The 20,770-nt window shown below is 64.6% G+C and overlaps 1 protein-coding gene across 1 annotated transcript in view; it reads left to right on the top strand.

Moving 5' to 3' along the window:
• The window catches only part of Parvb (parvin beta), a 30,412-nt gene extending 11,031 nt beyond the window's left edge, over positions 1-19,381 (top strand). Inside the window, exons 4-11 of the mRNA XM_077798933.1 lie at positions 256-371; positions 2,833-2,891; positions 4,453-4,472; positions 8,905-8,966; positions 10,309-10,377; positions 12,910-13,011; positions 17,364-17,436; positions 19,285-19,381. Coding sequence (XP_077655059.1) covers positions 256-371; positions 2,833-2,891; positions 4,453-4,472; positions 8,905-8,966; positions 10,309-10,377; positions 12,910-13,011; positions 17,364-17,436; positions 19,285-19,361 — 578 coding nt within the window. The 3' untranslated portion in view covers positions 19,362-19,381. The remainder of the gene's footprint in view (positions 1-255; positions 372-2,832; positions 2,892-4,452; positions 4,473-8,904; positions 8,967-10,308; positions 10,378-12,909; positions 13,012-17,363; positions 17,437-19,284) is intronic.
• The last annotated feature ends 1,389 nt before the right edge of the window (positions 19,382-20,770 follow it).

The following is a 20,770-nucleotide window of genomic DNA, read 5'->3' as shown; positions in this document are numbered from 1 at the left end:
ATGATGGCGTCATGACTGTGGTGGCACGTGGCCGTGACTCGTCCTCCTCCCGGTTCACTGCTTAAAAAGCCAGGCTGCTTTAGTACGGTCACCCGGGGCAGAGGAAGGAAAGAAGTAGAAAGGAGAGGGGAGCTCACGCTGGAGGCCCGGCGCTGTGCTGTCCATGGCCGGTCCTGTCCTTGCCTCTGAGGTCCGTGGGGATGCTGCCCTGTGGACGGCCGGATTCCCTGAGCCTCGCTCTCCTCCCTGCCACAGCCATCCACGGGAAGAACCTGGTGGCCATCCTGCACCTCCTCATCGCCCTGGCCACCCACTTCCGGGCCCCCATCCGCCTCCCCGAGCACGTGTCCGTGCAGGTGGTGGTCGTCCGGGTGAGTAGCCGGCGGGTGCGTCCTGCGCGGGGGAGGCAACGTGACGTCCCCTCCCGCCGCCTTCCATCTGCAGATTTTCCCTCTCGAGCGCCTACCTCTGGGTCTGGCCCTGGCTCCGAGGTGGACGGCGGGGGGCGGACAATGGCGCTGATTGGCGCAGAGGCAGCGGCTGCGGGGTGTTGAGGTTTAATTTTCCAGATTTTTGAAAAGAACATTCGTTTCTCTCCAAAGCCAACTCGTCGGAATTCAATCCCTTGAATGTGCTTATAACTGGAGGAGGCTGGGCCGGCGGGAGGAAATAGATCCCCAAATTAAAGGCTCCGCGCGTTTGCCGTGGAGCACGTCCCACATCCCCATTATCTCTTTTTTGGGATTCATTTCTCTTGATTCACTCGGAGAAGGACTGGGACCCCCGGGCCTGCCCCACCCCCGCTGCTTCCCCCGGCACTGGGTGCGGGGCCCCGGGTGCGGGCACAGTTTTGCTGGTGAATGGACTGAGCACCTCGCAGGCACCGGGCGCTCGCTGGGCTGCTGGGGTCTCGAGATGAGGAGACCCCCTCGGGCCTGAAGGAGCAGCTGCCTCGGCTCCTGGGAACCTGGGGGTCTCGGGGCTCTACGTCCCTGGAGAAGTCCGGCCACACGTTCTGATTTTTGGACTCACCAGTCCTGTGGCGCCTGCCGTCCGCGAGAACCTGGCTGAGACGCTGTTTTGCGAAGCCGTCTGACCGCCCCGTCACCCCGGGTGCTGGCTTGGCCTGGCTGGAAGGCCCCTCTCTGGCACTAAGCAAAGGTCACCTGCCTGCTCTGCCCGCTTCCTGCCTAAGGAGGATGTCTGTGGCCAGCACGGTGACGTGGGCCCCAGGAGGCCATCCTGCGGTCCCTATCTTGGAGGCCTGGTCGCCGGCAGCCGGCCGGGAAAGGCTTCCCGAGGACATGGGGAGCCTGGTTTCCCAGCCCACCTACGTCAGAGCCGGCCGGCCTGGCGCAGGCTCAGCGTCTGGGTGTCCCCTTTCGGGCTTGCGCTGGGTCCAAGGCAATCTTGGGTTTGCGGAATGTTTGACCCAAGCAAGTATTCGAGGTGCCTCCCACACCGACCGGGGTTCACAGGGCCACACCCAGCATGGAGGAAAGGGAGGGGGGGCTCCGAGCTGGCCGCACCGTTGCTCAGAGGCTGGCCTCCCGGCCTCGTTCGAGCCGCCCTGCCTGCCCGGCCATCCCCTGGCCTGTCCCCGCACGTCTGGACTTGCTCGGGCGTCCGGTTCGCTAGTCCAGGCGGGGCCAGGCCAGGCCCGTGGGATTTCAAGGATGGAAGAAACAGAGGCCAGGGCCACGTCCACCTCCCACCACAGGGCCTGGGCTGTGCCACAGGGTCACTGACCTGCAGTGACTTCCCACCAGAGTCCACTACGTTTACACTATTCGGCTTGAAGTCTCCAATACCTTGGCCTGGGCCCAGCACCCAGTAGGCACCTAGGGCGTGTTTGGAGTGTGAACAAGTGAACAGGATGTCTCTGGCCTCGCCGGGAAAACTCTTCTGAGACTCAGTCAGCCTGAGGCCCGAGCAGGCTGCTGGCCAGGGCCAGCCGTTCCTCATTAACAGGGACCAGCCCCAGAGGCTCTGGAGGCCGCGCTCGGGAAGGAGGGAGGCTCAGATCTCAGGGGGGCTCACGGGGGCCGCCGCCTCAGGAAGCGATCCCCCATCCTGCCAGGGGTCCGGGCAGGGGCCTGCGGTGGTGGTGGCATTGAGTGGCCACCAGGGTCCCCCCAGAGCGCCTGCAGCTGTCACCCCACAGCACCCCTCCATGACCTGTGTACCTGCCCAGCCCCGAGGAGCGGCCGGTGCCCTGGGGTAGCCCCCTGGCTGCTGAGTCAGAGCAGCTGTAAGAGGGGAGGAGGGCAGGCGGATCGGAGAGCCAGAAGTCTGAGGTCAGGGGTCAGCAGGACCTCAGAGGGCTCAGGGAGGACCCTGGCCCTCCAGCCTCCGGGGAGCGGGTGCTGTCCCGAGGCTTCGGGCTCATCTCTGCTTTGGTGGACACGTGGCCTCCCCCGCTCTGCCTCCTCTGTCCTTGCGAGGACCCCAGCCGGGCAGGACTCAGGCTCACTGCAGGCTCACTGGTCTTCACTCGCGTCCGTCCGCAAGGACGGTGTTAAGGAAAGTCACATTTGAGGCTCTGGGTGGACGTCCTTGGGGACCCTGTTCAGCCTGGGAGCTGTCTCACTGGGTGTTTCCCCATCCTTCAGACACCCTCCGCCCCTCCTTGGGGCACACTGAGTCCCTCTGGGGACTCTGAGCCGGGGCGCTTCCTCCAGGACCCCCTCTGAGGCCCGCTGTCAGGCCACACGGGGGACAGCGGCCACCTGAAGAGCCTCTGAGCCGTGGGGAGGGAGCTCCTGCCGGGGACCCTGTGCGTGGGCGAGTCCTCTCACCTCCTCTCTCTGCTTTGCTCCCGGGGACGAGCAGAAGCGGGAAGGCCTGCTGCACTCCAGCCACGTGTCGGAGGAGCTGACCTCGACCACGGAGTAAGTGGACCGTCGGGCCCTCCAGGCCCTGCGCCCGAGCGAGCCCAGGCTGCAGCTCAGCCAGGGACACCCGTGTCTGAAGGGACACCTGCCAGGGACACCTGCCCACTCTGGGTTGCTCCCTCCGCCCCTCCTCTCCAGGGCTGCCGGCCCTCTGGTACCTCTCCTCCGGGCCCTGGTGCGTCCTCCTGCGACGAGGCCTGCTGAAGGCACCGTGGCCACCGCATCCCGTCTCTGTCCCTTCTGGTCTCTCTTAGCGGCAGCCCTGAGGTCACCCTCTCGAGACCTCCCCTGGGAGGCTCAGGGGTCTGTCTCACCTTTGGAGTCCTGGGCCGGGCCCTCAGTGTGTCCCTGCGGTGTTGAGTTCTGTGTCTCCCTGGCCTGCACGTAGTAGGTGCTCACATCAGCGTCTGTTAAACAAGACGGAACCCGAGCACCCGAGCCACAGGGATCTGGGGAGGAAACAGCTCACTGCAGCCCCTCGGGAAGGTCGCCTGGGGCAGGGCTGTGCCCCGGGCACCGGCGCCTTCCAGAGAAACTAGTCGTCCTGTCCTTCACGGGCTGGCCTCCTCACGGCATGTCCTCAGTGACCTAGGGCTTGGGGCCATGGCGGCCCTGGACCTGAGGTCTGTGGCCCAGGCTGCAGGGAGACCTGCAGGACTGGGCCCCTCCTACAGAGGGCAACTCAGGTGGCTGGTGTGTCCACCCAGGGGGGACCTGCTGCGTCTTGTGCAGGGTCAGCCCCTGCCCCAGCCCCTGCACGTGTCCACAGACGGACAGAAGGGGCCAGGTGGGTTAGGGTCCCCTCAGGGACATTGAACTGGTCAGCCCTGCCCTGGCGTGTTGCCTACTGAGCCCCCAATGACGTCTGACAGCTCTCTCCCCCGCCCCCTCCGTCTCCCCCTCTGTCTCTGTCTCTCGGTCTCTCTCTCTCTCTGTCCCTCTCTCCCTCTCTGTCCCCCTCTCTCCCTGTCCCCTCTCTCCCTGTCCCCTCTCTCCCTGTCCCCTCTCTCCCTGTCCCCCTCTCTCCCTGTCCCCTCTCTCTCTGTCCCCTCTCTCCCTGTCCCCTCTCTCCCTGTCCCCCTCTCTCCCTGTCCCCTCTCTGTCCCCTCTCTCTCTGTCCCCTCTCTCTCTGTCCCCCTCTCTCCCTGTCCCCTCTCTCCCTGTCCCCTTCTCTCCCTGTCCCCTCTCTCTCTGTCCCCTCTCTCTCTGTCCCCCTCTCTCCCTGTCCCCTCTCTCTCTGTCCCCTCTCTCTCTGTCCCCCTCTCTCCCTGTCCCCTCTCTCTCTGTCCCCTCTCTCTCTGTCCCCCTCTCTCCCTGTCCCCTCTCTCCCTGTCCCCTTCTCTCCCTGTCCCCTCTCTCTCTGTCCTCTCTCTCTCTGTCCCCTCTCTCTCTGTCCCCCTCTCTCCCTGTCCCCCTCTCTCCCTGTCCCCTCTCTCTCTGTCCCCTCTCTCTCTGTCCCCCTCTCTCCCTGTCCTCTCTCTCTCTGTCCCCCTCTCTCCCTGTCCCCTCTCTCCCTGTCCCCTCTCTCCCTGTCCCCCTCTCCCTCTTCTTGTTGCAGGCAGATGATGGGCCGGTTTGGTGAGTACCGGGGTGCCCTGGGGCTCATGGGTCACAGGGGAGTGGAGCCAGGGCCGTGGGGCCCAGGGCAGGAGGGGCAGGGTGGAGGAGGGAGGGGACGGCCTGTGTGACCGCGGGTGACTGGGTGTCTCTGGGAGGGAGGAGGGGCCTTGGTGGGGGGGCTCCTCACAGTCTCTGGTCTAACAGCCCTCCCTGGGGTCAGGCCACCGAGCTCTGTTCCAGCTGGTGACCTTTCGCTGCCCCTTCATCCGTGTCCCCTCCCCAGCAATGGGAGGACCGAGTGACAGGAGTGAGGCCCTGCTCCCCTGCAGCTGGTTTTCCTGCAAGTTTTCGGGGGTGTCCCAAAGAGGGTCCTGACCACTTGCCCACCCCCCACTGAAGCCTGGGACCCCATCACCAACGAGGGGTGGCAGCACAGGGACCAGCCCAGTGTGCTGGTGTTTGTACCCCGAAGGTGGGCCGCCCGGCTGGCCTCCTGGACAGAGCCACCTGTGGGGGACTTTTCAAACCAGGAGCACTGCCCCCAGGGCCTGCTCTCCAGCGGGTGGGGAGGGGCGGCACTGTCAGGAGGACAAGGCCCCGCCCGGCTGGCCCTGGTGCGGTCACTGGGGTCCTGGGTAGGATGCCCCTGAAGCCCAGCCCTGAGGCTGTTCTGGGGACGAGCCAGCGCCACGTCCTGTGACTTCCCCAAGGCCTGGGATTCCAGAGGAGGCAGCACACTGTCCCCTGGGCTCCCTCAGGAGACCTCAGGCTGTGCCGGGACTCACCGCCCCCCGGGTCCTTCTTATTAAGAGACAAGTAAAGGAGGAGGGGGGAAGGCTGGTCACGTCACTGAGGGAGAGGCTGCAGGAGGGCAGCCCAGGGCTGGTGTGGGGCGCCCCAGAGTACCCGCCGGGCACCCTGCCCCTTCCTGCTCAGAGCAGCTCAGACCCTGGGTGACACCAGCAGAGGGGCCCAGGCCCTGGTGTCCTCTGCGGCCCGTAGACTCGGCTGTGGGAGGTCACGGAGCATCAGCTTGGTGGGGGCCCGGGAGTGGGAGGGCCCGGGGCCCGGCCTGGCCTCTGAGGGGAGGCCGAGGCCACCAGAGGCCCGAGGGCTGTGCCCGCTCAGCTCTGAGCGCCACACAGGGCTGTCAGTGGGTGACAGGAGACTCGTCCCACCCCCGACCTGGGCTCCGCTGACGCAGACAGCAAGCTCCTGGTCCCCAGGGCCTCAGGGGGGGCGGGCCGGGGAGCAGGGGTGGCCGAGGTGCACCTCCCGCGGCCCCCTTCCGCCCCGCTGCCCGGGTCTGACCACACACACTGCGTCCTCCGGCCCCTTGCAGCTGCTGGGTTCTTTGCACCATCCATTTTTGGGGGTCCTTAGCCTCCCTAGTACATCCCTGCCTGCCCGAGGCCCTCTCAGTGGCCCGAGGGTCTCTCTGAGCACCCTTTGCACACCTCCCCTCCGGCCTCTGGGCCCTGCTCCCGTGTGGAGGCTCCACCTGAGGCCCCAGGCCTCCTGCCCCCTCAGGATGGCTCCATGCTGGTCCCGTGGGCTCCTGGCTCCGAGGTCACTCACCCCAGTGACTGCAGATGCTCCCACCCGCCTCACCTGTTGGCCGGGGGCTCTGCACAGGGAGTGTGTAGCTCTTGCCCGTGTCAATGTCTACACCCGCCTGCCTCCTTGTGCCTGGCAGACCGGGTGGACCTGTGGGCTCCTGCCCCTCCTCCCTGCTCAGGGCTCCTTGAACTGCAAGCGTCCTGCGGGCTGGACGGCCCAGGGCGGCACCCCAGCCCCCACCTAGTGCCCGTGTGCCCGCAGCAGCTCCTAGACATCTGGGAGCTCCCAGGGCACCAGGTGGCCCCTGGTGACACTGCTGCTGGGCTTGGCCAGGAGCCCGCTCCTGCCTCTCTGTCCCCAGGGTCCTGCAGAGGTGGGGGCAGGCTTTTCTCTGGGTGGAAGCGCTCTCCAGGGAGCCGAGGTTGTAGTCTGGTCTCCATGGCGACGCCCGGCTGTGCCTCTTCTCGCTGGCAGCCGCCCCCGCCCCAGCACCGGGCCCTTCCCAGGCTGCGTGAGGACAGGGACACCGTGTGCTCCCTTCACCTCGCCTCCTCCTTACAGCCTGACCTCGCCCCTCCTGGCCTCCCCGTTCCGGCCAGCAGAGCTGGTTCTGAAACTGTAGCCTGACGCCACGGCACTGCCCAGCGCCCGCTGCCCCCACGGCCCCGGCTGCCCCCACGGCCCCGGCTGCCCCTGCGGCCCCGGCTGCCCCCGCCAGCTTGCTCACACCCCCCTCCCCCAGCCTGACTCTGGGCTTCCTCGCCCTCTGTTCCACGTGCTGTCCCTCCACCTGGAGCGCCGTCCTCCCTCCTCCTCTTGTCCAGAAAGCCCCCTCAAACTGCAGGACTCCTTGTCCTCAGGGAGCACCAAGGGACAGAGGCCAGCCCTGACCTCCTGGACTGGGCTTTCCTGCACTCCCGCCTCCTCTTCCTGGACTGGGCAGTGCGCTTGGGGAAGTGCAGGAAGTGCGCCTGGGGAGGAGGCCGTTCACCTCGAAGCCTGTGGGCCTTGAAGCCGTGCCGCTGGGATCCGAGCCCGGACCCACCTTTATCCCCTCGGGCACACAGATGTGTGCTGGGTCCCCACTGTCCCCCTTCAGAGCCCTCCAGCCCCTGGTGCAGGTGAGCGGCAGCCAGCGTGGGCGTCCCCTCCTGCCCGGCGGCCTCCCGTGTGGCCTGACTCCGCCAGCCCAGCAGTGGCCTGGCTAAATATACTGGCTGACGTCAAGCGCTCTGCTCCCGGGGCCTCCGTAAGCAGCGTCTCAAGCTGGGTCTTGCCTGGTGACGTTGAGCCCTTTTTGTGCCCTTGACAGATTGTCTCACTGGGGACAACCTGACTTTGAAGGCGGTAAAGTCGCTCACATGTGCTGCGGTGGAGGCTGAGGCTGGGAGGCCGGCGGGAGGGCCGTCCAGGCTCTGGGCGGAGGAGGCTTCTGCCCCCGCCCAGGCGCATGTGCAGGCTCCTGGGCCCCAGGAGCTCTGGGCTGGGCAGGCCGGCTGCAGCGTCCACCACCTCCTGTCCCTGGCCCTTGGGTGTCCAGCTCCTTCCCTTTGGGCCTGGCGGGGGAGGAGGCAGCTGCTCCCTCCAGCAGTGGCCTGGCGGCTCCTCCCTCCTTCACTGTCCTGTGACAGGTTGGGGGTGACACAGATGCTGGCCTGGCCACCCCCGGGAGGGCAGGGAGGCCCCCATGCAGGGTTCAGGCCTCTGCTGTCCTCGTCGTGAGCACCACCTGCCCCAGAGACCCAAGGCAGAAGCCGGAGGCCCCAGGTCCCTTCCACACGCTCTCCTGCTGGTCCCTTCTGCCAGCGGCCGTCCCTGCAGCTCTGTGCTCCTGTCCACGTGCCCCCGTCAGGGGTCAGCCGTCAGGGGGCCACCCAGGTGGAGGTCGGAGAGCCAGGGGCCCTCCTGGGAGGAGGAGGGTGGACGGGCACTGCAGGGGGCGTGAGCCACGCTTCCCGTCCCCGAAGCGGTCCCTGTGGACGCAGACTCCCCGGGATGCGGTCGGGAGCCGCAGTGTCTCGGTTCCTTGGCTCTCTGCATGCTGGGGCCCACCCTTCCCCGAGCAGGAGCCAGCCAGTGCAGGCGACAGGCATCCACGGTCCCAGGCCTGGGGAGTGGATGGTCCAGCACAGAAGTGCCTCTCAGTGAAAGGACAGCTGGTGGAGGCTGGGAGCCCCTCAGAGGTGCCTAGGGGTGCCAGGCAGTGAGGCAGCCATAGGGCAGGTGCAAAGGCCCCGGGGCAGGCTGTGCCTGTAGCTCGTTGCAGGAGCAGTCAGAGGCCGGTGGGTGGAATGAAGTCCGGGGCCTGAGTGTGGAGGGTGCCTGATCCACCCCTTGGCCCACTGGAGGGAGAAGGGCCTCTGTTCTAAGCATGGTGAGGAGCTGGGCTCAGTGGTTTGGGTGGGAGGATAAGGAAGGATTCAGTAGCGCTTTAAAAGGGAGGATGGGGAAAAGCCAGAGGCCCGCTGGGCAGGAGGCTGCAGGGCCCTAGGGTGCGGGCAGCCTGTGTGTGGGCACAGCTGCTTTGGGGAGGCAGAGGTGACTGGATCTGCAGACGCCGTTCACAGGTAGACACAGGACGTGGAGAGGGAGAGTTGGGGACGGCTTGAGTGACAGGAGTGGCCGGGCAGCTGTCCCAGTGCCATCCTGTGGCCCGTGGAGAGCTTCCCGCCCTGTTGAACAGCACCTTGGAGGCCTCCTGTGCGCGCGCGCCTGGTGCAGGGGCTCCCAGCTCGCCCAGCCTCCTCGAGGGTGCCCCCTTCAGTTCTGGCAGGAATTAGACTCTGGGTGGGCAGGAGCGTCAGGCAGAGCATCCCGGGGGGGACCGGCCATCAGGGCACGAGTGGCCTCCATCAGCCCCTCTCCCGTCCCCTCCTGGCCTGTCTTGCAGAGCGAGACGCCTTCGACACGCTATTCGATCACGCACCGGACAAGCTCAACTTGGTGAAGAAGGTGAGCCGGTCCCCCCACCTCCCTGACCCCTGTCTGGACGCCTGCTGGGCAGAGCTTGCCCTGAAACGTGGCCACGGGACTGGAGCAGAATCAGTCAAAACTGCGGCCACAGTGCGCAAAGCCAGCACCCCTCAGCTCCGCAGGGAGCGGGCGAAGCTCCCGCCCTCCCGCCAGCCTCCGGGCAGTGCCTAGAGACTCTTCCCACCCGACCCCAGGGCTTTTCTCAGTGTGGAGTGCTGTCACGCCGTCAAGGCAGTCGAAGCCACATTCACAGCCATCAGCCTCTTTGTCCCCAGGCGGGAGCTGGGAGGCCGGGCCTCCCCACCCAGACATCCTGTTGGCCAGGCCGTGGATGGGAAAGTCCAGCGAGGCTGTGGGGATCTGCTGGGGTGCTGCGCCTTCAGAAGGGATTGGGGCCCCTGGCCGAGGGCCTGGGGATGCCCCACTGGGGAGGCAGCTGTGGGCGGTGAGCCAGGGAGGGAGCTCTCTGGTCAGGTCAGCTGCCCTGATGGATTTCTCAGTGCAGGACTTGTCAGAGCCTTTAATGTGCCACCTAGCATTGCAACTCTCCAAGGAGGAATGGGGTGGATGCGCTTCCCAAGTGGGTCTGGATGGTGAGATTTATGCATCTTCATTGGGGGCGGGACGTCTTACAGTCCAGTGGAACCCACTCTTGGGAAGTGCCAGTCCAGGCTCAGTGACATCTTTATGTCCTGGAAACGTGACCACAGGCTGTGGGAATCGCCCACGGTCCTCCCACACTGAGCCTTCCTAGCTTCCTCAGGACCTGGGAGCCCCCGCCCTGTCCCACCCCAGCCACATCTGGCCCAGGGACAGAGCAGATGGGTGGACAGTGAGGGAGGAAGGTTCTAGCACGGTCCTCGCCTCCAGGCTGTGTCCTAAGGCAGGTTATGTGGACCCAGCCTCAGTTCCCACCTGCCTGGTCGGGCCAGAGGCATTGCCCCCCCTCAGGGGCACTGTGACGGTAACCTGGGCCACCTCTGTGTGACGCAGGGTGGTCACTGTGTGGAACGTGTGTGGCCCATGGTCACCTTGCTCCTTTCAGTAGGTGGGGTCAGCCAGGGACAAGTGCGATCTGGTGGTCTCCCTCTGACTCCTGCTTCCAACTGCCCTTCTCGGGCCCACAGTGGGAGTGGCCTGGAGGGAACCCAGGACCCTGCCCCCTGCCGGGCTCCTCCCCAGGCCATCAGCCACAGCGGGCAGCACGCGCTCTGTGTCTGGCACGGGGCTTTCTCACTGAGCCCATGGTGGCAGTGGGTACTGGTGGACACCCCACAGGGCCAGTGCTGTCCCCAACGTCCCCTCTCGCTCTGCCTTGCAGTCGCTCATCACTTTTGTGAACAAACAGCTGAACAAGCTGAACCTGGAGGTGACAGAGCTAGAGACCCAGGTAGGCGGGGCTCGGCCCCCGGGTGGGCGGGGCTCGGCCCCGGGTCTCTGTCCTGTGCGTCCAGCAGCTCTGAGCTCCGGTGGGGCGGGGACGAGCAGGCGGGAGCCCCTGGGTGCTCCTGGGCTGTGGACACAGGGCCGAGATCTGCGTCCATGGCCGTCTCTGGGCCTGAACTTGCCCTTTCATGAGGACGCAGTCATGTTGCACTGGCGCCCACCCTGGTGACTTCATGTCAACCTCGTGACCTCTGCAGGGACCCTGTTTCCAAATAAGGTCACATTCGCAGGCCCTGGGGACTAGAACTCCCACATGTCTGTTCTGGGAGAGGGTCCAACTCTCCACACCCTCCGAGGCTGCCCCACGTTGTCACGCGCCTTTGCACGTGCATGTCCCTCGGGTCTAATGTCCTGCGGTGGAGGCCGCTGCTGTCACCTGTGGCCCTGTGACCTGCACCTGGCGAATGCTGACTAATTCCCCTCCAGTGAATGTGGATAAAATATTTCTTCTGCACTAGAATGCACACCTCCCGCCCCAAGATAAAGTGGCGCCGTGAAAATAGGTCCTCAGCCTTGGCAGACAGGACGCCGGCTCCCCGGATTAGTCTGGGGCCTTGGGAGCTGTTGGCACAGACGCCTCTAATGCCCAGCTGATCCTTCTTCAGCCCCTGGGCGATTTCCCTCACCTCTTTCTCCTCCTTAGACTTCTCTCATTTGCTTTTCTAATTAAAAAAGTAATTCAGGTTCATCGTAGGAACGCCTGAAAGCACAGATAAGCAAAACAAATGAGAACCATCCCCAATCCCTGCGCCCAGGGCTCCGTGGCGCCCTCCCCTACCCGCGGGGGCTGAGCGGCAGCCCAGTCTGCACCGGGAAGTCCCCTGGTCCCTTTTCCAAAGCACATATTTGCTCATCATTTGAAAATGCATCCATTATTTCTGGCAATTTGCTACGGTCTGTGCGGCGGGACGTGCCTGTCGAGGTGCTGAGTTCACAGGCGCATTTTCTCAGGTGACCGGGGTCCCACATCAGCTGCTCTGTCCTGTTTTGGTCCCTAAATACATCAGCTGCGTCCCCCTTATAAGACAGAGGAGCGCGTCTCTGCCTGGCCTTTCCTCTTGTCCCGTCCACCTGGGGACCTACATTTTCTTGCTCTGAGTTGTCCCCCACTCAGCCAGCCCCTGGTGACGCTGGTCTCCCTGGTCTTGCTCCTGGGACACGAGTGCCTCTGTCCAGCCATTTGTACCCTCCTCCGTTTCCCAGATTGACTCAGAGAAAGGCAGGCGCCAGGGCCAAGTGGCGGTATGGGGGCTGCTGCCCCCGCGTCCTGACCGGCGTCCCCAGCCTGTCCCTTCTCAGATGGGCCAGCACCTAGCACCAGAAGCCAGGGTGCCTCAGGCTTGGACTGCTCTTCAGTGCACATCCGTCCTTCCCACAGCGTCCACTCCTGTTTCCAAGGTCATGTCGCCTGTAAAGGGGGCGGCGTGTCACCCACCAAGCAGCCGGCAGCTGAGTCCAGGGCCCGGCCAGTGCCGTGACCCCAAAGGACTGTCCCCTGTAAATAGCAGCTTTACACTTTCGTTTCTTAGTGGCACGTCCCCTGCCGTGGGCCAGGGCAGGCCACCACTGGGTGTCTGTGTGTGGGGAGCTGCGGCAGCCTCAGGCAGGCCTTGGCTCCTCAGAGGCCATTTTCAAAAGATGGCGGGTCCTGCTGCCCCTTGTCCCGCCCTCCCACGCCCAGCATCACCTGCTCTGGGGGTGGGTGCAGGCCGTTTAGGGCCCAGCGGGAAGGGGCTCTGGATGCGGGGTGCCACAAAGGCCGGCATCTCCAGGGGCCCCGGGGGGATTGTCCCAGCCGTGGGTGCAGCTGGTGCTTAGTGGTGGCCGGAGGGAGAGCCAGCGCACCAGGTGGCCCGTCTGCCCAGCACCCGCACCCTGCAGACGCAGATGGGGGGCTTGCTCTTGCTGGGGGCCCTGCCCATCCTTGCTGGCCCTCCCCTGAGACCCAGGGTCAGTAACGGACAGTTTCAGACTCATGGCCTCAGCCAGGCTGCTGCCCCTGACCCCAGACACTGGCCTCTAGGCACCTGGTCCTGACGTGTGTGTGCGTGTGTGTGTGTGCACGCGTGTGCGTGTGTGTCTGTGTATGTATGTGTCTCTGTGTGTGTGCGTGTCTGTGTGTGTGTCCGTGCGTGTGCATGTATGTCTGTGTGTGTGTCTGTGCTTGTGTGCATGTATGTCTGTGTGTGTGTCTGTGCGTGTCTGTGTGTGTGTCTGTGCGTGTGTGCATGAATGTCTGTGTCTGTGCGTGTGTCTGTGTGTCCCCCCCCGCCCCCGCCGTCTCTTTCTCCCGTCTCTCCCCACTCTGGGGGCCAGGACCTGGGGTGGGAGCTTTGTCCCGTCCTTGCTTTGGTTGCAAACCTGCTGCCCGGGTGAGGTGAGGGCTGCATGATCCGGATCATTTCACTGTGACCGTTTCTCCTCCCTTGAGTTTGTTAAAGTGTTTGCTGGGAATGTCACCAAGACCCCCCTGCAGTTTGCAGATGGCGTTTACCTGGTCCTGCTCATGGGTCTTCTCGAGGACTACTTTGTCCCCCTCCACAACTTCTACCTGACCCCGGAGAGCTTCGACCAGAAGGTACGTGTGCGGTCCCCTCCCTGGTGGCCCAGGACCTACCTGCTGACGGGAACCCTAAGCACTCTCCGCAGCCTCGGGGCGTCTTGAGCAAATGGAAGCCGGGGTTGGGGTGGACGCAGCTCCCGGCAGAAGGACTGAGAAGCCATCGTAGCCTGCGAGACACCAGAGTCTGTCCTCCACCTCCCCTTTGGGGTCCTTTGTGTGGCCTTCTGTGGCTCTGGTACTTGTGATCCAGGGTCAGATCCTGCCACACGTCCCTCGGGTTTTCCTGCTCTTTGTGAGTGTCCCCAGTGCCCTCTGGGCAGCTCTGTGGCCAGCGTCTCCCTTCCCCATTCTTGGGCAGCAACATATTCCCAATGTTTTTCCTACTAAACGATCGGGCAGCTTCTTGAATAGATGCCGACATCCCTCTGTCCTTAGGAGGTGGGTGCCAAGACCCACGAGGACACCAGTGTCCACCATGCTTTTGTCCTTTATGTAAATGGCGGAGGATTTGCACAGAACCCACCCACAGCCCGTGGTGTGCTCAGATCACCCCTCACACCGCCCCACTCGCTGCAAAGTGAGCACCAGGGAGAGAGTGGCCCTGCGGTGCCCAGGGGGATGTCACTCTGCCCAGAGGTCCCGGTCAGTACTTGGTTTAGCTGCAGGTTCGGAATCTGAGCATCTGTATTTATTCTGTGGCTGTTTGCTTAGGAAAACATTCTGGGGCTGCCCTGGGTGGGGTGCCCATGGCCCCCGCTGGCTTGTCCTTGTGGGCTCCCCCAGCCCAGCCCGTCACGGCAGCCTGAGTGCCTTGCCGTAAACACTTGGCCACGGATGGGCTGGGGCGCCGTGGCTCACGGCGTCTGTCACTTTATTTTCTCAAAACTGCCAGACCCGTGAGTCGGGGAGGCAGACTGTGTGAGCTGGCGGTGGCAGCCCGAGAAGCGGCGGGAACCAGGGCCAGCGTGGACCATCCGCCTGCTCCAGTCCCGCGTGGGCAGCTGCCAAGCGTCCCCGGGTCCTGCCTGCGGAGGTGCAGTCAGAGCAGAGGAGCGGGCTCGGCACGGGGCGTCCTGGCCAACCCGGGGTGGGGGTGGACGGGCACGGGCCGCGGGCGAGCCTGGGAAGTCGAGGCCGCGAGGTGGTGAGCAGGCTGGCTCAGCCTTGTTCCTGAGAGGTCCCTTCTGTGTTGAGACTCGCCAGCTGGCCACACCCTGGTTCGGCGGGATCTGGAGCCGGGTCTCTGGCCAAGACGAGGCTTTGTACAGATGTCAGAGGCGCTGCCCTGGCCCCAGCCTTCCTCCCCTTGAATCCAGATGAAAGTCTGTGTCACTGCCCTGGCCCCCGAGGCTCCGAGCCTGGCGCACCTGTGAATCAGGGTGCGGAGGGGGGCTGGGGGGCTCTCTGGGGAGCTTCTGGTCCCCTGGAGGAGGGCCTGCGGCTCTGGATCCCCAGGGCTGGCTCCTCAGTGGGGGCTCTGGGGTTCTGGTCTTTCCTCACGTCCCTGCGTCCCCCGTCGTCCTCCTCCTGGGCGAAGGTCCCGAAGCGCTGCTGGCATGTCCCCCGACGATCTGTCTCCTGGTCTGACAGCTGCCTGTGGCCTGGCAGCTTTTCCCGTGGGGACCGAGCCACCAGAGGCAGGCTGGTTCTGCCACCTGTGTGCTAGGCCCTGCTCGGTGACAGTGGCGACATGGTCTCCAGTGTCCTGGGCACCGAGACCACAAGGCACCTTGGTTGTGGCTCTGGGGACCTCTGGGGACCTCAGTAGCAGCCCCACCGTTTCTGAAGGAGGGGCCGAGAGGGTCAGAGAGCAGCGCAGGAGAGGCACCGAGCACTGCCCACCCCCAGGACGGGGCGGCTCAGCCCAGCAGGGCCCTGTCCCATGGTGGGCGGCCCCCCGTGAGGCCGGGGGTGCCTGGGGACGGCCGCAGCCTTTGGCTCTGCACACTCCAAGCCCCTCGTGCCCTTCGGCCATCTGGGGGGAGATTCCAAGAACCTCCCGTCGTGCAGCGCGGCGTCTGGAGACGTGGGATTCCTTCCCCGGAGGTCCCAGGGAGGGCCTTGCAGTTTCAGAGTGTGTCCCCCTGTGCCCGGCTGCTGAGTCCACTCTACTAGAGGCGCAGGTCTCAGGGCGACCCCTGCCAAGGTCGCAGAGTGCCCAGGGGGAGCTGGAAGGGCCGGCTGCACTCGGAGGTTTTCTAAGACCCTCTGAAATGCGGGGAGAAAGGCCGCGCCTCCGCGGACGTGGCCACACGTGGCGGGTCCCATGGCAGCCGCAGTCACGGGGGCTCTCCAGGCCCCCCAGGAGCTGCCTGCTGGCCTGCGTGTCCACCCAGAGGATGGCCTGGCGAGGTGGCCCCTCCTTTCTGCATTGTCTCAGGCCGAGGAGGACGCAGAAGGGAATCCCCCCTCAGAACCAACCACCTCGAGCTGAGGGGCTGCGGGCAGGGTCCTGGGGTCTTCCCCGTGGACTGTGCCCTCCGTGGGGTGGGGTGGCCAGGTGGGTGTCCGCTGGGCTTTCCACTGTGACTCGAGGCTGCTGCTGGCGTGCGTGCGTACACGTGGGTGGGGACGTGCGTGGAGCCCGGGTGGTGGCTAGAGGCAGAGGCCCCCAGAGGACAGGCATGGGCGCTGGACCCCGACGCCGTGCTCGGTGCAGGCTCCATCTCTTCAAGCCTGGGCCTCTCTTGGCACGGACGTCCCGCCCCGCCTCAGCCCAGTGCCCGCTCCGTGAGAGGGAGAGTGCTGCCTTGCCCAGGGTCCTGTGCCGGGTGGCCACTCTCCCTGCCCAGCTGCCCGTCCTGGCTCCAGCCCCTTCTCCGCTCCCAGGGCTCACCCAATTCTTGGGCCCAGAGGCGCAGCCCCCATCCCCAGGTCCTGCTCCTGGTCCGGGGGCCTGTCCTGTTTCCATCGGCTGGTTCCAGTCTGCCTCCGGGTTGGCCAGGGAGCCTCCCAGGACAGCGCCTCCGGTCATCCCGCTCAGCAAGGCTGTGCACGTGGCCGGCATCTCACTGGCCACACCCCCGTGCCTGGCCGGGGCTGGCATGCAGCAGGTGCTTTGCTTCTCTGGACACCCCAAGTTGGGTGCCACTCCCTGAGGGTGATTTTGCCAAACACCCTTTCCCTGGTCAGCCCTTTATTTATTTTTGGCACCAGGGATTGAACCCAGCTTAACCACTGAGCCATGTCCCCAGCCCTTTTTGTTTTTTATTTTTTATTTTTGAGACAGGGTCTTCCTAAGCTCTTCAGGGCCTCATTAAGTTGCTGAGGCTGGCTCTGAACTCGTGATCCTCCTGCCTCAGCCTCCCAAGTTTCTGGGATAACAGGCGTGTGCCACGCGCCTGGCCCCAGTTAATTAGTAACTGATGCTGTCAGTAAAATCATTATCTGGGGCTGGGGCAGTGGCTCGGTGGTAGAGCACTTGCCTAGCATGTGAGGCTCTGGGTTCAATTGTCAGCCCTACATTTAAAAAATGAAGATATTGTGTCCATCTACTGCTAAAAATAGATATTTTTAAAAATTATCACCTGTTTCTGCTGCACTTACACTGAAATCATGGGGAGTTCGTGGCTCAGGGCCCTGGGTCCTTCCCAGCTGAGGTCTGTGTGGAGCCTGTGGGTTTGGCGGCAGGTGGGTGCTGGGTGTGATGTGGCTGACCCTGGACGTTAAGCGCAGCCCAGCGGCCCCTGGTCTGCTGGTGACTCTCCAGCAGTCACTAGCAGAAGGAGCGCCTCCAGCCCCTCGGCGCGAGTGGCACTAGACCCTGTGGTCACAGGGAGGAGCCACACGGGGTAGGGCAGGTGCATCGGGCAGCGCTGGGCCAGGCGACTCTGCAGCCACCATCCAGCTGACTTCAGTTCCAACAGGGTCCACGGTGCCTGCTCAGGGCTGAGCCCCTGCCGCCTGCAGAGCACCGTGTCCTGCAGTTGACCAGGCCACCCTGTGTGTGCCCACTCCTCCCAGCCATTGCGGCAGTTAGCAGGGGCTGCTCTGTGCGGGGCAGTGCCCAGGACTGGCTGCTCTGCAAGGATCTTGTCCTCCCTGAGCCTCAGTTTCCTGGTCTGTAAAATGGGATCCCTGCCACTTCTCCTTGTGGGTCTGGGTCTGGGGCAGGGCAGGCACCGTGGGCACGAGTCCTCGAGAGCAGGCCCGTGCCTCCCTCCTCCCGTCCCTAGCCCCAGATCCCTGGTGTGAGGAGGAGTGTCCCCTTCTCTCTGCTCCCTCCCGGGCTCTGCCCCGGGCTCCCTGGGTCCTTGCAGCTGAGTCGAGGCTCCCTCTGCTCACCCTTGTTCCCATCACCTCATAGCGGGTCCCGGGCAGGCCCAGTGCAGGTGGCCACGGGTCCTGAGCTGATTCTTCCTTGGCAGGTCCACAATGTGTCATTCGCCTTTGAGCTGATGCTGGACGGTGGACTGAGGAGGCCCAAGGCTCGCCCTGAAGGTAATGCCCGGCCCTTGGCAGGAGGCCCTTGGCAGGCTCCCACGTGGCAGGGACGGAAACCAGGACTTAGAAGTGGCTAGACACTGGACGTCCGTGTCTCTGGCTCATTTCCCCTGTCCGGAGTCCAGGCTGAGCTGGTGGGCAGGGTCAGCAGGGCCAGTTCTGTAAGAGCCTCTTGGTTTTGAAGGACGCGGCCTCTGCCTGCAGACCTCAGGGCCGAAGACCCCTGGCCGTGGCCGCTCGGCTGGAAAAGCAGTTTTGCGCCCTGAGAGGACATTAAAGGCTCCCAGATTTAATGAGGCCTCCCAACGGCGGGCAGAGGGCGAGGCTCCTGAGCGGGTCTGGGAGGGACGGCCCAGCCAGCCTGAGGGCTCGCCCAGCACCCCGCCTGGCTTGAGGTTGTCACCTGTCCCAGGCTTCTCTGACCTGAGCCAGCACCTGAGTGGGGGTGGGGCGCTTCTTAGGGTGCAGACTGAGGTCAGGGTGAGGGTGGACCCAGCAGTTTCCCTTGATATCAAGTTTCCTGGCCTCTGCTGCTCCTGTCTGGGGACCCCAGAACCTGGCACGGCCATGGCATTGGCCGCCCAGTGTCCTGGTCAGTGCAGGAGCTGCGAGGGGCCCTGGGGGATTCAGGCTGAGCAGCATCCCGGGGCCCTCTTGGGAAGTTGCAGGGTGGGGGTGCTGAGCACTTGAGGCACTGACGGGTCCTGTGGTCCTGCGTGAAAAAAATCGTGACCTCCACACACACACACACACACACACACACACACACGGGCCCTGCAGGAGGGCCAGGAGCTGTGGTCCTGCCCTTGGCTGGGGAGACCTCGCCTTAACTGGAGGGCCACAGGGGCCTGGGAGCACACAGGGACACCCGGCCCATCTGGGGAGAGGCTGGGTTCGTGGGGCCCCAGGAGGGACTCCCGTCCTGCTGTGGGAGCCACGTGGTCCTGTGGGTACCAGGGTCTGGTGGGGTACCCCAAGGTGGCTTTTGAAGCCCTTTGATGTCAGATCTGGGGCAGCTGAGGGGGTGTAAGTCCTGTGACCCCTGGGGGTGGGTGCTGTAAGGACAGGGAGCAGGGGGCTGGCTTACACCTGCACGTGTCCCCATGTTGGCCGCCTGGTCTCTGTGGCCTCTGCCCTCCCCACCACACCTCCCTGGGCTTTTGGGGGCTGGGGTGAGCCATGGGGCCAGGGGCTCTGGGCCCCCCACAGAGTACTGGAGCTCCCTCAGGTAGGCAAGCCATTCCCGGCCACCAGTGACCCACCTGGACAAGCTGGGACCCCAGGTCCAGGGGAAGTGGTGGGTCCAGAGCCGACTGCGCCTGCCGCGTCTGGCTCTCAGGACTAGTTACCCACAGGGCTGCGCAGGGGGGCCTCGACCTAGGGGACTGAGCTCAGGGCCTTCGGCATCACTGGGTTAAGAGGAGAAGAGGCGGGAGCCTAGAGGCCACAGAGCAGGTGAGAAGAGCCAGGCGCCCAACTCCCAAGAAGGTCCCCTCCCCACGAAGACAGCAGCCCACTTAGAGTCCGTGGGTCCCTGCGGGTTATTGGAGTTGGCCTTCCATCTGGGAAGTGCCCTTGGCCACCTGCCCACCCGTCCTTGAACATGTCCCGATACAGATCACAAGGGGTCTGTGTGCTTGTCCCCACAGAAGGTGGTGGCCCTGGTGGGGGCTCTCCACGCAGCCTGTGCGTCCGGGGATGGTCAGGCCGGGGTCTCCTGCACGTGCTGGCCAGTAGCCTCATGCCGAGGCGCTCAGCTGTGCCCATGGTGGCCGAGAGCCCGTGGTGACCCCAGGCAGGGCACACTCTCTCCTCCACCAACGGTGTCTCTGTGTCCTTCTACAGATGTGGTGAACCTTGACCTCAAGTCCACCCTGCGGGTGCTGTACAACCTGTTCACCAAGTACAAGAACGTGGAGTGACGGGGACCCCAGACGGCGCGGGACGGTCTGGGGCAAGAGAAGCGGGACCCGTGCCCCAGGCCCTGCTCAGGGAGACGCCCTGCTCCGCCCCGGCTGTGTGGCCCTCCCATCCCTGCCTGCTTTGGTGGCCATTCACCTGCTTTCCTTGCAGCCCTGCAGTGGTCAAGACCTGGGAAAATGCAGCCTCTAGACACGGGGCTGGGCTCGGGTCTCCCTCCCTCCCTCGGGGCAGGCTGAGGAGGTTGACTGTGTTGTCAAAAGATGACACGGAGAAGCTCGGGCCCAGCCTCCGCTGGCCGTGCTGCCGCTCCTGCTGGTGGCCTGGTCTCTCCGTCCACCCCGGCGGGGCTGCCCTTGGACCAGGGGCCTTTTGACAAAAGGGTTTTACAATTAAAAAACTCAACCCTCACGTCCCCGGAACCCTGGGTGTGACCCATGTCCTCCATCCCTCTGGTTCCCGTGACTTCTTGGCCACTCTGTGTTCTTACTGACCTTGAGCGTGAGCTCCCAGGACCCGTGCCCTGCCACGGGCAGAGGGAGGATTGGCTGAGGGCGTCCCTTGGCTTCCTGCAGCGGCCCAGGGCTGGTCAGGAGCTGGCTGGAGGCGGCTCAGTCCCGAGGTCCGTCTGGGGATGGCCCGTCTGGGATGGCCCATCTGGGGAATAGCCCGTGGGGGAATAGCCCGTGGGGGATGGCCCGTGGGGGATGGCAGCCTGTCCCTTTGCTAGGCCCGCAGGGCGGGAGGCTCAGAGTACAGAGGATCCACGTCCTGCAGCTTGGAAGCCGAGGTCGAGGGGCCAGGTGCCCGCAGGACCCAGTTCCCTGGTGGCCTCGTCCTTGGCCGTCTCCCTGGTCTCCACATGTCCCCCTCTGCCAGCGTCTCTGTTAAGCACACCTGTCACACGGGGCAGGGCCCGCCCACGTGGCCTCATTTCCTTGTTACCTCTTTAAGGCCCGTGTCCAGATGTGGTCACACTGCGGCCCTGGGCTTTGGGGCTGAATTTAGGGGACACGACACAGCCCATGAGGGGGGCATGCAGTGTCCATCTCTGTCCTCCCGGTGCTCCCATGGCATCTCCCTCTCTGTGTCACCTAGTTAAGCTCTTCACCCTGGTCACCTTGGCTTGGAGAGGAATGGCGTCCCCTCAGCTGTGTTCTCTGACCTGGCCCTGGCCACAGGGGGTCCTGCTCTGTGGCCTGCCCTGGCCGTTCCCCTGCTGTCTCCTCCTGGCCCCTGCCCGGCCAGCCCCTTCTCCAAGCTCTGTGTGCTCATTAGCGACAGGAGGACAGGCCTCTCCGTCTCCTAGGCCCCCACCCCCTGCCGACCAGGGCTGGGGGTCAGGGTTAATGTGGATTGAAGGTTGCGCTGAAGGTTGAGAATGTTCTGAAAGTCCTCCCTGGCTCCGCGT

Source organism: Urocitellus parryii, chromosome 5 (genome assembly GCF_045843805.1).
Source record: "Urocitellus parryii isolate mUroPar1 chromosome 5, mUroPar1.hap1, whole genome shotgun sequence".
Lineage (NCBI taxonomy): Eukaryota > Metazoa > Chordata > Mammalia > Rodentia > Sciuridae > Urocitellus > Urocitellus parryii.
The sequence above is the reverse complement of the archived record's forward strand: the minus strand, read 5'-3'. Positions and strand labels throughout refer to the sequence as shown.